General features: G+C 33.7%; 1 protein-coding gene across 1 annotated transcript; it reads right to left on the reverse strand.

Annotated features, from left to right (window-relative positions):
* Positions 1 to 510: 510 nt before the first annotated feature.
* Positions 511 to 6,464, reverse strand: LOC136233512 (uncharacterized). The gene is made up of 3 exons (XM_066023189.1): positions 5,878 to 6,464; positions 4,496 to 4,749; positions 511 to 1,413 (listed from the first exon to the last, which is right to left on the reverse strand). Exons 1-3 carry the CDS (start codon positions 6,234 to 6,236, stop codon positions 806 to 808), a joined length of 1,221 nt encoding a protein of 406 aa, XP_065879261.1. The 5' UTR covers positions 6,237 to 6,464; the 3' UTR covers positions 511 to 805.
* Positions 6,465 to 15,854: the final 9,390 nt, after the last annotated feature.

Below are 15,854 nucleotides of genomic sequence, written 5' to 3' on the forward strand. Positions count from 1 at the left end.
AATGGACTAATTCGTTGATGTACTACGCCGTTACCAGGGACGAATTCAGGAGGAGCTAGAGGGCTTCAGCACCAACTGGTCGTCGTCGAAAATTTTATGGATACCGTTTATGACTCTTAAATTTGCTTGTAATGTGCACTTCAACTTGCTCGAATCTACACTTCCTCTATCACAGGATGACATAAAAGGGAAAATATGCCATTATAAGCAACTTCAATGAACTAATTCGTGGATGTACTAGGCCGTTACCATGACAGATTCAGGAGGAAAGCTAGGAGGGTTTTAGCACCTCTGGTCGCCGAAAAACATTGAAAATCTTATGGAAACTATGTAAGAGGTTTTCGTTTTTGATATAAAAACACCCAACAAATATCAATTTAGCACCTATAAATCACCAGAAACCACTACAAACATCACTGTTAGTCAATTCTGAATTTGTCACTGCTCATTACATAACTACAAAATAAGGAAGAAGAGCTTTAGGATTTAACAAAAAATTTGCTCAGGAGTTTAAAAATTTCCTCCATCTTCATAAATCTAACTCCTACACCAGCCGCAAGGCTGAAATTAGGCCCGATGTATAAAATCCTGGATCCGCCACTGGATGTACTATGACGTTATCAGGACGAATTCAGAGGGAACTAGGAGGCTTCAGCACCCAATGGTCTCCTAAAAACTCCGAAAATTATATGAAAAATGTGTACGATGCTTTAGATTTTGATGTAAAAACACCCAACAACCATCAATTTAGCACCAAAGACCATACAAACACTCTATCACTGAATCCTGAATCCGTCGATGCGTGTTACAGAACTACAAAACAAGGAAGAAGAGCTTTAGGATTTAAAAAATAAAGTTCTTCAACATTAGAATGTTGCCCAATTTTTCCAGCCAATGAATCAAACCCAAATTTCCCAGCTAACTCTTGATAATTCTCCACAGGTTTATGAACTCTCCCAGCAATAACTCTACATATAACCAACCCCTTTCTTCCCCCCCTACTAACTTCCTCCATAGCTCTTCCACTACTTGAAGCAGTAAAAACCCCAATTTCACCCACTTTCACATCTTTTTCACCAAACCCATTTCTCAAAACCCCACAAACTCCACAACCCTTCAATTTACAGAGGATAAATTCACCATTTACCCCAAGTGAACAAGCAACATTTGTGCCATGAAACCTTAAAAGTTCATTCCCATCAGCTATACAACGTGGATGAGGATGTCTTGTCTGTAATTTAGTGGCTTTGATTTTGACTGATTCTCTGTGTTTTTCAAAGTCTGAAATTGTTGCTTGATTGTTGTGGATTTTGATTACTGTTTTGATTTGGATGAAGTTTGATTTGGGGGAGGTTGATCTGCAGATTATTTCTACTATTTTTCTTGATGAATCACCTTCTTTGAGTTCTGTCACTGCACAGAAATTAGAGTGACATGTGATTTGAGTGAAACAAAAATAGACATCATTGCATATTAAATTGAGGTAAATGACAATTTACTGTAATAAAGTCAATGAAAATGGCAGGGACATAAGAGATTTCATGGTTCAGAAATCACATTATATTTATAGATAAGTTACAAAGATATTTTTTTTTAGGAATGGATAAGGTGGAAAAAAATATCAGTCACATTTACAGTCATGAGTAATTTTACCTCCAATGTCTCGTCGAATTTATAAAAAACTGATATGCAATTGGTGTAGAATAAAGAACAAAATACATTTTATTTATACTAATGTCTCTGAAATTGACCCAACTCAACGTTTCGGGTCAAATTACTTTTGGCTGCTAATTTTAGGGATAAAATTGCGTAATTTTAGACGTTAGAGTAAAATTACTCCTAGCTGTAAACATTATGAGTATTTTTACATCTTATCTCTTATAAGTGTAAAAAAAATCACTGGCTTTGAGATCAATTTAGCAGTTTATGTATCAAATTAGCTGTCAAATCGGTAAATTTTAACAAATTGACTCGAATACAAAAAAAATTAATACCAAATAAAATTTGAGTTAATTTATCAAAATTTGTAAATTAAGTTGGTACTAAACTTCAATTTAGGCTAAATTGATCTAGATTACCAACACTGTCATAAATAGTAGGCTTAATACATTAGGAGTTCTCTAAACTTAGCTAAAAAAGTTGATTGGTTGCTCGAATTTACAAAGTGTCTAATTAATCTCATGAACTTGTATAAAGTGACATGATTAACTCGTTAAATTCATATTGTTGAACAAGTTCAAAGGTCAATTGATTACTTTAAGCAAATTCAGATGATTAATAATAAATTTTAAATAAATTAAAATGGATAATACATTATTTTGAATAAGTTCAAAGTGTTTTCTATGGTTACTTTGTTTTTGACAAAGTAAAGCTTACTTTATTTTCTTCACCATTTGATGATGGTGGACTTTAACAAAGTAAGTTCAATAGATACTTTATAAATTTAGAGTGTCAATCCACTTTTTTAAATAAAGTTTAAGAAGTTGCTAATATGTTAAGTCTAAATAATATAATAGAGAGTCTAGTATTAATAAACCGAATAATGAAGCTTTCTTTCTTAATTAGCAATCATACATGTTCAGTGGCGAATACAGGATCAATTGGTTGGGGTCGATTTTACACGTGCGTTCGGGAATTTTTTTTTTTTTACTAAATCGAACTTGCTTAATTTTTTTTGTATATATGTGTGTTATAATTTGAATGGTCAAGAACCAATTTTAAGGAGATCTAAGAGACCAAAAAATTAGAAATTTGGATTTATGGAGGCCTAACAGGCCAAAAAAATTAGAAATTTGGATTTAGAAAGGCCTAACAAGTCAAAAAATATTAGAAATTTGGATTTAGAAATCCTTAACAGGCCTAAAAAAATTAGAAATTTGGATTTATGTAGTACCTAAAAGGTCCAAAATATTGAAATTTTGAATTTTGGACAAACCTAACACGTAATTGGATATATTTAATTTTTTTTGTTAGTTCAATGCTAGTTTCTAAAAAAAATTATAACATTCTTATATTTTTTTATTTTTAAAATTTAATTTAGAAATTAAGTTGTTTGCGTCTCAAAAATAAGAAATTAATTTTTTTAATGGAAAGATATAATAAAAATGAGTTCAAGAGTGTTATGAAAATAAATAAATTAATTAATAATGGTAACATAGTTTTATAATTGTTGAAAAATAAAATTTAAATAAATAAAAACTTTTTAAAATAAATTGAGGTCAGGAGGAATTGAACTTAGGACCTTTTAAAGTCTATATACACTAATATTTGGGTTGGCCGAAACTACTCGTGACCATGGTGGTTCCGGCGGCCGGAGGGCCCCCTGTATACGCCCCTATACATATTATGGATTGTTCATATTTGCCGCATGTTACCAATAATAAGTAATAAATCAAAAATTTAATACATCATTTACTCGTGAATTTATCCAAAAAGTGTGATTGGCCTCTCAACTTTTCAAGTATTTTGATAACCTCTTGAACTTACATAAAATATTCAGTTAGCTCTCTGAAATTATGTAAAATATAATCAATTAATCACTCGGTTGTAAAAAAAAAGTAAGTTAAATGTGGAAGATATGTTGCCATTATCTTAAAAAAATAAAACGACCAATGTCAGAGTATACGATTCTAATATTAGAGAAGAAAAAGTTTTATAGTTAGAACAAGTAATAACTTCTTTTTAAATATGTTTTAATCTATTTTATGAATTATGTAACAACATTTTAAGGCACGTGCAATATATTTTCCATATTTAACTTACTTTTTTTTATATCTAAGTGATTTGATTATATTTTATATAAGTTCAGGGATTATATTTTACCCTTTGAAAGTTTAGGAGGCGGATCAAACTTTTTGAACAAATTGAGGGGAGATAATTTATTAAGCCTTTTTAAAAAATAAAAATTGGATCATGTGCTGTAGATACCAAAAAAGCAATTTGTATAACATCCAAACTCATGAATACAAATCTAAAATACAATGATGATGATTTTGGATTTTATGAACATGAAAAATAAATATCATCATTCAAGATTTTGGATTTTATGAACATGAAAAAAAAAGCATAAATTGTTTTTTACACAAAACCAATTACTTCCAATTTACCCTCTACTAATTAAAGTTTTGGATTTTTTCTAAAAAATAATACTTTTCTAAAATATTTTTTTTTTCTAAATAAAGCCCTTTAAAAAAAATTGGGTCTAATTCTCTGTCTAGATTGTTGAATTGCATACAAAATCAGTGTTCGAAACATCGATTTTAGAATCAGTAATTCGATCATCGAGTTCGGTATATGACGTTGTAGCAACTGAGAAAGTTGCGACAACTATTTTCACATCAAATGTTAAATGTTAAGACGTGTTAGATGACATTTGACATTTAACGTTGAACCCGATGATTCCATAAACTAAGAATGGAAGTCGAAATTTAGCTCAACCCGGAAATTGCTAAAAATTTATGAAAAATAAGAGAAATTGGATTGAAGATTTTGTTACCAGCATGGTTAGAGAGATTATGTTCTTCAACAGCATCCAAGTTTTTGAACTTGTTGAAACATTTCTTGCAAGTAACATCTGAAGAGTCATCAAATTCTGTATCAATGGAAATCCTATGTCTGAAAGAAGTCCCTGAATTGGATTTGCCATTGCTGGAAACATCCGAACGACGGCCATGAATCATCTTCCTCGGAAGGCTATGTGACCGTCTCCGATTACAATTGGACGCCATTTCAAGGCGAGGTGTTCCTGGCCTGAGATTAGGAGTGTCAAAATGAGTTATCATATCATAATTTTATTATTTGACTTGTATATTCCGCAATAATGATATATAAATCTAACTTTTAACGGACGGTACAATTTCATGGTTAAAAAATAAGTTATTTTTTTAATTAATAGAAAAATTGCTTCTTAATAAATGGTCGGAACATGAAATTGCACATCTTTTGCTAATGAAACAAGCTCGTTTTTCATTAACGAAACTTCAAATTGCATCGTTCGATAAATGTTAGATTTTGATATTGCATTATTTTACAAGTAGATGCTGAATCTATTCTCCCTCTCAACAAGTAACTAAAATTTATAACTTAATCTCATTATATATGATATAAATAACCAAAAAATGATAGGCTTAATACATAATTGCATACCTAATTTGTTAGTTTTACCGTTTTGCATCTTAAATTTATACTTTAACTTATCACACAATTAAACTTATACTTAGATCTATCCAATATTTATAGTACAATTTCATGCTCAAAAATAAATAAATAAATAAATATTTTTTTAGTAACAGAAAAATCTTATTAAATGACCAGGTATTGAAATTGCATATCTTGTATTAATGAAACAAACTCATTTTGATTAATAAACCTTGAAATTGTACCGTCCGATAAATGTTAAATTGTATTGTTACGTTAAATTTGCTCTCACGCTCAATTATATATGATACAAATGACAAAAAGAAAATGATAGAGTTAATACATAATTATACACCTAAACTTATAATTTTTTCTGTGTTTGGTAACTAAAACTTATCCTTTAACCTATTACACACCTAAACTTGTTAATTTTGGACATCTGACTCCCTTATTTATAGACATCAAAATCGATAAGTTTAGATACGTGTTGAGTACAAGTTCAATCAAACGATTAGAGAAATTCTATTGTACTTCCGTTGCAATACATCTGAGACCATTTGTACATGTTTGTTTCAAAACAACAACCATTGCTATTTATCTCTCTTTTGATTGATTGGTTGGGTGTAATACAAGTCGGGTACAACATATGATCTCTATAAATCATATTATCGTGTAATACAAGTCGGGTACGACATATTATCTCTATAAATCGTATTATCGTGCATAAATTTACCGACTTACCTGAGAGTACCCAGAAAGGCTGAAGAAACACCTCTTTGATCCATAAAATTGCGAATCTTCAATTCAGAAATGGAATCATTGACGACAACTTGGTGAGTTATCGGATTGATAATGTCGCAACTCGCCAGAGATCTCGGGCTACAAATTACCGGTTTCTCTGAACTATGCCTCTTACTTCCGGCGCCGTGAATAATCTCCCGGAGATTCGACACAGATCTTGAACACACAAAACCGCATGATTTTCTCGCCTGAGTTTGACTGTTTCCCAAATTGAACATCGCTCTCGGATCGTGAACTTCCGACGATGGCTGTGATTTGCATTGCCATGATTTTTTCAGAGAAAACCAGAACGCGGGCATTGTTTTTTCTTTGTTTGATTCTGATTATCGGAAAGAAAGAAACGTTTCTTGGAGATTTGATCAGTCGGAATGAGTATTAAGGAAGGAAGTTTCTCGTCGGCGTTATAGGCTGATTGAATTTTCGAATTGGCGGATTTAGTGGCAGCTCCGGTGACTGATTATTCAGCGAAGATATCATTTTTTGAAGCTTACAATGAAGAAGAAGAGTTGAATTTATTCATTACTCATAGTTTTGTCGTTAAGTCTTGCCCGTGATGAACAAACCGATCATTTCTTTTTATTTTTTTAATTGGGTAATGATTAATAGGTTCCAAAAAGTCTTTAGGTGACTTCTCTCTTTGGTCCAAGCTTTATTAGGAATATTAATTTAAGATATATAAATATAGTTTTAACGTCTTTAAAATATTATACATTTAGATATTAATAACGGAATATAACATATTATTTATATTATTTCAGTTTACAACCATCACAAAATAAGTAATTGTTACTTTAAGTTCTGTAAAAACACAATTGCATGAATGATGTGTCACATTCCATTATCGATATCTAAATTGGTTATATTTTTGTGAATGTTAAGTTTATATTGTGCTATTTTATATTTAGAGTCTAAATTGATACTCTAAAAAATCTTAGTACTATTTTGGTACTTTATTATCCGGGTAAATTACATGAATCTTTATCATTTTTCACACGTTTCACACTTTGATGTACAACCTTCAAATTTGCACACAAAATTGTACAACATTTTAGTGATCTCCCATTAAAGTGTATAGCCGTAATTATGACCGGTCAATGCAAAGTCAATGCATCATGTCAGCATTTGACCTTAATAAAAGTCAAAATTACTAACCTAGCACGTTGACTTTGTGGTGATCGGTCACCTTTTGATTTTTAAGAAGGTCAACTTGCTGACATGACACATTGACTTTGCATTGATAGGTTAAAATTACCGGATATATACTTTAATAGGAGGTTACGAAAAATTGCATACTTTTATATACAAAATTAAAGATTGTACCCAAAAATGTGAAATAGGACGAAAGGTTGTATACCACATATTACCTACCTCATCCCAAGTAAGAATAAAAGTGAGTGCATCCATTGTTTTTTTTATGGAGTTAGTGCATCCATTGTTGTTATTTGACTTAAAACTTCAAATTGTATATTGAACTTTTAAAAGTTTTGAATAATCAATATCCTTATCAAATTCCATTTAATAATCTTATATATTCTTCTCTAGCTGCATTCAATAATCTTGTATTCTTATCCAATTACATTCAATAACCCTAAAATTTCAACTATCTTATAAACTTTCAAAAGCTTATAATTATTTATCTATTTAGCTTTTTTTAACGTGGCAGTATAATGTCTCTCATTTTCCGCATTCAACAAACTTTATTGAGAAATATAATATTATTGAATTGTAATTGGATAAGAATGAGAGTCATTTGGGACATTTGGAAGTTTAAAGAGACGGTTAAAGTTTTGGACAAATACATAGTCAACAAATGTATTAGGCCTAAGAATAAGGTTCAATGGTTTTATTGTTTTCAGAGAATTGCAATGTAATTCTAACGTACAAAATGATAAGATTTTACTTTTAACATTCTCGATTAATATTAATTGGGTAAATTCCAAAAACAACCCCTGTGGTTTCATGTTGTTCACAAAAAACCTTTGTGGTTTGTTTTTACCAAAAAAAAGGATCGTGTTATACGCCGTTACACAAAATAAGGAAAATGACTTAACAGTGTTAAATCTGATGACGTGGCAAGGGGCAAAATTATCCGAATTAAAATAAAAAAATAAAAATAACAAAAAAGAAAAAAGAAAATTAAAATCATTAAAAAAAAACCCAAATCTTCTCCTGGGCCTTCTTCTTCTTCGCCTCCTTCTTTATCGTCGACCGCCATCAACGCCAGCAACGAACTCAAGGCCTTCTTCGCTCGTTTCACTTGGTCGTCTCTGATCGGTTGTTGCTCCAGAGCGGCGACGACGATTTCAGCGAATTTCAAGCACTGGCGGACGGAATCAACGCCGCTGGAAATTTTCGATTCCAGATTTCTGGAATCGAAAAAAGAAAGAAAGAAAAAAAGATTGAAGCTTCCTTACCAGAAAACCCAAATATTCCTCTTCCATCTCAAACAAACCATCTCTCAAAAAATATTGAAGCTTCCTTACCAGAAACCCCAAATATTTACAATTTTGCTGAAATCTGCAGAGCTACAAACAATTTTCCATCCAATCCTTTCTCTTTTTCCTCTTCATCCTCCTCTTGGCGCTGTCAAATTCGTCAGAAAGAAGTCATTCTCTTCCGTGGGAAATTCCACCACCGTGAACTAGTCGAACTAACGGAGCTTCAGCAGCCGCTGTCCACCATCTGCAGAAGTCACCATAGCAGCTTGATCAAGCTTCTAGGTGCCGCAATTTCAGGAAATTATATTTATCTCGCAGAGAAGATGAGTGAGCAATACGGTGCGTTAAGGGAGAAGCATTTGATGGCAGCCGGAAACGAGAAAGGATAGCTGCTGGAAACGCCGTACGGTGGAGGAGACGGCGTCCAGAAGAAGAAGAAGAATTTAATTTTCTTTTTGTTTTTTTGTTATTTATTTTAATTTTATTTTTTCTTTTTTGTTATTTTTATTTGTTTATTTTAATTCAGACAATTTTGCCCCTTGCCACGTCATCAGATTTAACACTATTAAGTCATTTTCCTTATTTCGTGTAACGGCGTATAACACGGTCCTTTTTTTTAGTAAAAACAAACCACAGAGGTTTTTTGTGAACAACATGAAACCACATGGGTTGTTTTTGGAATTTACCCATATTAATTTTATATGTTATATAATAAAAAAATTAAATGAATTGTTTTTACCATTATTTAACTGTCATGTCACATATTTAAATAAGTGTTAACATACATGATTAATTACTGATTAATTATTGTCTTATGATAATTTTCTTGTATGTTCTTAATATATAGTTTGGATTAATTGGTTGTAACTGATTGGTTGTAACTGATTCTATATTTATGTTTATGAGCATAATAGTATAGGGACTTTATTGTAAAAGCTTTGTACACAGTCCACTTGTAATGTAAGGGCTGTTAGTATAAATAGGTAAGTATAGGTCAGTTTTAATTACTTTTTCTTTTCCTCTTCTCTCTGTATTCGAGAAGCTTGATAATCAAGAGTCTTCATCTTATTCCTTTCTTCATGTAACACTTCTTCAAGATCCATATCAATGAAATGATTCATTTTCTTTTTACATAAGTGTTAAGATGGTATCAGAGCAAAAATTGCTTTTCTTTTCCGCACCAGATTTACAACGATCAGTCATTGATTGATCTTCTATTTTAGGCTTCTCGCCTTCATCCCTCAATTTTAGGGTTTTCTTTCCCGATCTTCGGGTCTCTTCTTTTCGTTGGAAATTCTTCCTTCTTCTTCTCGTCTGTTTTCTGTCATTTCTTCACTATGGTAAACAGAATAGATGAGTCTAGCCCCTTCTTCATTCACTCAAGTGAAAATCCCTCTCTCATTCTGGTCAATCCACCTTTATCTGGAACCAACGACTATCATTCATGGAGCCAGAACATGAAAATGGCGCTGCTATCCAAAAACAAGCCGAAGTTCGTCGACGGCACGATCGAGGCACCGGCAAGCAGTTCGTCTCAATTCATTAGCTGGAAAAGATGCAACAATCTGGTTCTTTCGTGGATAGTTAGGTCATTATCTGCTTCAATTGCTCAAAGCGTGTTATGGATGGGAGATGCAAGAAGAGTCTGGGTTAATCTCAAAGAAAGATTTGCACAGTCAGACATCTTTCGCCTAGCGGCACTTCAGGGAGAAATCTACACGTTAAAACAAGGCAATAGATCGGTTTCTGATTATTTCACGCGACTACAAATGCTTTGGGATGAGTACATTTCAATCAGGGATATTCCAGATTGTGTTTGTGAAGGATGTGTGTGTAACGCACTGAATACGGTTAGGAGTAACAGGGATGCTGATCAGGTGGTTTGCTTCTTGAAGGGGCTCAACGACACTTTCGCTACTGTCCGATCTCAAATAATGGTCACTGATCCCATCCCCAACATCAACAAGGTGTTTTCTCTGATAATTCAACATGAATGTCAAAACCAGGCTCTCGATGCAACCAATATTGGTCAAGATTTGCTTGCTCTGGTTCAGAACCCCAAAGGTCAAACTCAAGATATTCAAGAACTCATAGCTCTTGTCCAGAACTCCAAGGGAAACAAGAAGTTCGGTTCGAATGGTAAAAAATGCACTCATTGTGGCTTCAAGAATCACACCGTGGATAGTTGCTACAAGAAACACGGATATCCGCCGGGTTACAAGTTCAAGAACAGAAGCAACAGAGTTAATTTTGCCAATGCGGAAGATCAAACAGAAATCAACGAGAGTGGCATTTTGGGAGCAGCCCCGGTCGGTGCCAACGCACATCAGCTTTCAAATGAACAAATTCAACAGCTGTTGAAGCTCCTTCCATCGACAAGCAATACTTCACACATTAATTGCGCTACCGCATCTATTTGTCCCGTGACTAATGTCACCGAAGGTATGTCGTATACATCTCTTATTGCAAGAACTCAGAAAATCTCTTGGATAGTTGATACGGGGGCAAGTTGCCACATATCAAGTATTAAGGGGATGTTTTCTGAACTAAAACCTGTGAATAATTGGAAGGTTCTATTGCCAAATAAAACTGAAATTTATGCCTCGCACATAGGCACAATTAGATTCACCGAAGACTTTGTTCTACATGACACTTTGTTTGTTCCTAACTTTGCCTATAATCTAATTTCAGTTTCTAAACTTACAAGCACCTTGAATTGTGAAGTTAAATTCACTAATAGTGACTGCTTTATACAGCATACACAGACGAGGAAGATGATTGGTATAGCTAAATCAAATGATGGGCTTTATCAATTGCACAGACCATGCCTGAATGCTGATATTTTCTTTAATAAGCATGTTATAAATAATGTGAAAGTTGTGAACAATGGCTCTGTTGATCAATTGTATGATGGTTCCTTGAGTAATTGTGATAATAATAGCAATACTTTGATGTGGCATTATCGTCTTGGACACATAGGAAAATCTAGCTTTGAACACATTAATAAGCATATTGGAAATTTGAGCATTGGTAACTTTGTTTGTGATATATGTCATATGGCTAGACAAAAGAAGCCTGCCTTTCCTATTAGTAGTTCCAAAACTAGTAGTTGTTTTGAAATGGTCCATATGGATATATGGGGTCCGACTAACACCAGTGTTAATGGAAATAAATATTTCCTCACTGTGGTAGATGATTACTCTAGGCACACTTGGGTTTTCTTCGTTCAAGTTAAGTCTGTTATATCTGTCTTGGTTCAACGGTTTATATCCATGGTAGAAACTCAGTTTAGCAAGACAGTAAAAGTTGTTAGGACTGACAATGGCCCTGAATTCAGACTAGATAGATTTGATGCCGACAAGGGCATTATACATCAGACCAGTTGCGTTGAAACCCCGCAACAAAATGGCATTGTAGAAAGAAAACACCAGCACATTTTAAATGTTGCCAGAGCATTACAATTTCAGAGTAAATTACCCATTACTTACTGGACTTATTTCATATCTCACGCGGTTTTCATTCAATAGGCTGCCATCCAAGGTCATTAATTTTGCTTCACCTTATGAGCTGCTTAATAACTCCATTGCTGATTACAATGATCTAAGATCATTTGGATGTCTTTGTTATACTTCCACTCTGCATAGAGATAGGAAAAAGTTCGATGCCAGGGCTGAGAAATGTGTGTTCCTAGGATATCATTCAGGCACTAAGGGATATAGAGTCCTCAATTTAGAGTCTTATAAGATCTCTGTTACTAGAAACGTATTTTTTTATGAAAATATCTTTCCATACCAAGAACTGATTGATAGAGATACCGATAACTATGTTGTCCCCATCTCGCAAGAGACTCTCAATAGGGATGTTGAGGCTTCCCCTGCCGATGTCTCCTTTAATCCTAGAACTAGAAAGTCGAACCGTACTTCTAAGCAGCCTGAATACTTAAGGGATTATCATTGTGCTGTTGCTCAGGGTCGTTCTACCACACCTATTGAAAATACCATTTACCATTCGTTGTCCAAAGTGATTTCATATGATAAACTATCTCGGTCACAAAAGAACTACTCTGTAGCTCTTATGATTGACCAGGAACCCAAAACTTACAAGCAGGCTGCTGGTCATCCTGAATGGCAGCAAGCTATGCAGGAAGAATTAGAAGCTTTAAATAAAAATAAGACTTGGGTGATATGTTCTAAACCTGATGACAAAAGGGAGGTGGATTGTAAGTGGACTTTTAGAATAAAAAGAAGGAGCGATGGGACGATAGATAGGTATAAAGCTAGGTTAGTAGCTAAGGGCTTTACTCAACAGGAGGGTGTGGATTTTCTTGATACGTTTTCCCCTGTTGCGAAGTTAACCACTGTAAGGGTTCTCGTTGCTTGCGCTGCCATCAAAGGATGGCACTTAGAACAACTTGATGTTAACAACGCGTTTTTGCACGGGGACCTCGAGGAGGAAATTTATATGAAATTACCTCCTGGTGTAAGTACCGATATCCCTAATCCAAGTTGTAGGCTGACCAGGTCCTTGTATAGGCTCAAACAAGCCAGTAGACAATGGAACATTAAACTGGCTACTGCCCTGCAATCTATAGGTTTTACCAAATCCCTAGCTGATCCTTCTCTTTTTATTAGAAAGAAAAACAACAGGTTCATTGCTATTACTGTTTATGTAGATGATCTAATCCTTGCAAGTGATAGTCATGATGACATAAAAAAGGTGAAAGCATTCTTAAACAGGGAATTTACTATTAAAGACCTAGGAAAGCTCAAGTACATTTTAGGAATTGAGGTATCTAGGACTTCTAATGGGATACATTTGTGTCAAAGGAAGTATGTTCTTGACACGCTTGCGGAGTTTGGCTTTTTAGAATGCAAATCATGTTCTACGCCTATGTCAATGACTAGAATTGATTACACTAGTTCACCTTTACTTGAGGACATTACTTTGTACAGGAGATTAGTAGGCAAGTTATTGTATCTCACCAATACCAGACCTGACCTTAGTTATGCTGTCCAGCAACTTTCTCAAAACCTGGATAAACCTACTGAGTTACATCTTGCCGCTGCACATAGAGTTCTTAGATACTTAAAAGGCAACCCTGCACAAGGCATCATGTTGTACGTTAATTCTGATATTCATATCAAAGCATATACTGATTCGGACTGGGCCAATTGCACGGAAACCAGGAAATCAATCACGGGTTTCTGCACATTCCTAGGACAGTCTCTTATATCATGGAAATCAAAAAAGCAACAAACTATTAGCAAGTCTTCTTCGGAAGCCGAATACATGGCTATGTCCCTCACTTGTGGCGAAGTTCAATGGCTTCAATACTTGCTTAACGACCTACATATGATAGAATTGCACCCTCCAACTCTATACTGTGACAATATTTCTGCTATTCACATCGCTAAAAATAGCGTGTTCCATGAGAGGACTAAGCATATTGAACTGGACTGCCACTACGTTAGGCAACAGGTTCAAGCTGGAAAGGTTCACTTGCTTCCAGTTAGATCTAATGAACAACTAGCTGATTTTTTTACCAAACCACTTCATACACCTGCTTTTAGATTTCAGTTACAAAGGTTAGGGGTCATTAACGTTCACCTTCCAGCTTGAGGGGGGATGTTAACATACATGATGAATTACTGATTAATTATTGTCTTATGATAATTTTCTTGTATGTTCTTAATATATAGTTTGGATTAATTGGTTGTAACTGATTGGTTGTAACTGATTCTACATTTATGTTTATGAGCACAATAGTATAGGGACTTTATTGTAAAAGCTTTGTACACAGCCCACTTGTAATGTAAGGGATGTTAGTATAAATAGGTAATTATAGGTCAGTTTTAATTACTTTTTCTTTTCCTCTTCTCTCTGTATTCGAGAAGCTTGATAATCAAGAGTCTTCATCTTGTTCCTTTCTTCATGTAACACTTCTTCAAGATCCATATCAATGAAATGATTCATTTTCTTTTTACATAAGTGTTAAGTTGTCAATAAATTAAAATAGTTTTGTGCATTTAACAGGTTGGTTATAAATAGCATAGTGATAACATATAATTTATCACACTAAACAATGAGATAAATAGGAAGGTATTCGAAGATGTTACAACCATGTTTGGTACGTGAACCAATGAAAGAAGCACGCTAGCTCATAAAGATATCATCGTCGTAACACACAGCTTGAGGTTAGAAAGCACCGAATCTTGGTGGGCCCGCTGCGAGATACATTCTCTCGTGTGCCTCTACATGTGGCATTGACACCAAGTAAGGCACATAAACTAATGGTAGTCCCAAACTGTCCCTCAGTATCTTATAAATAGAATAAAATAACTATATATAGAATGTACACTATTACTAAATCCTTAAAGTTCGTTATTCTTCATCTCCTTTAACTTAGGCATTAGGGTGGAGTCGCTAGTCCCCCGTCTACTAATTTGATCTCTTTTCTATCTTATCTCAAGTAATCCAGTAGTTGACAGATCATTTAAAAGCTTACCCCTAATGATCCTCTTTCAGAATTGTCAAAGTTATTACCATATTATCAAGCACTCAATCCAGAAAGGGTCGAGCGGTAAAACGAGGCAATTTGGTGAATTGGGTATTAAGTCTAATAATAATAGCAAAAAAAAAAAAAACTCTTAATAAGGTTATGGCTCAGTATAACATCATATCGCTTAAACCATTATTTGGCCATTGCCTATCCAAAATTTTGTTATTTGGCCTCTAACTTATCCTAATTAGTGCAATTTCATTCAATTTGAATGGAGACTTAACATAATTGTTATTTTATTGACACATGATAATATTTTGACATTTAAATTTTAGTTTAAAAAATCTCCATTTAAATTGGATAAAATTTCACCAATTAAAATAGTTCACAAACCAAATGTGACCAAATGAAAAATAACACCTTAAGCCTATAACAATATCCTAATTTCTACGCATGTCCTCTTATTGTGCGGAGAAATTAGCAGTTGGAAAGCGTGAGAAACGGCACTAGTTAAGATTTATGACAAGTCAACTAAATTATTAGTTCTTCACATTCCATAACATTTTTTAATTATGTCCGACCTGCACAACTATTTTTTATTACTCTCCCACCATAATCCCATAAATAATGCACTTCGTTAACGTGCTTTAATTTAAATTATATTATTATATTTATTTATAAAAAAAATTATTTTTATTCGTATTATATCTAAAAGTCTTACTGGATTTAGATTAATCTATAAATTCTCTTCTAAAATATCTCTAATTCTATACATAGAGTGTTTGTTTAAACTTTTCGGAGTATTCTTTAGCATTTCACTCCAAACCGCATGAAATATAACATTTGGTTAGGTTTATATAACTGCAGCGTTTACCATTTTCTCTAGAAACTGCAGTGTTTTGGAGATTTTCATTAACAACTGTTTGTAGTTATTTTTTATTGACAAAATTATCCTTCTTATTTTCACAAAATATGTTTCT

Source organism: Euphorbia lathyris, chromosome 6, assembly GCF_963576675.1.
Source record: "Euphorbia lathyris chromosome 6, ddEupLath1.1, whole genome shotgun sequence".
NCBI classification, from domain to species: domain Eukaryota; kingdom Viridiplantae; phylum Streptophyta; class Magnoliopsida; order Malpighiales; family Euphorbiaceae; genus Euphorbia; species Euphorbia lathyris.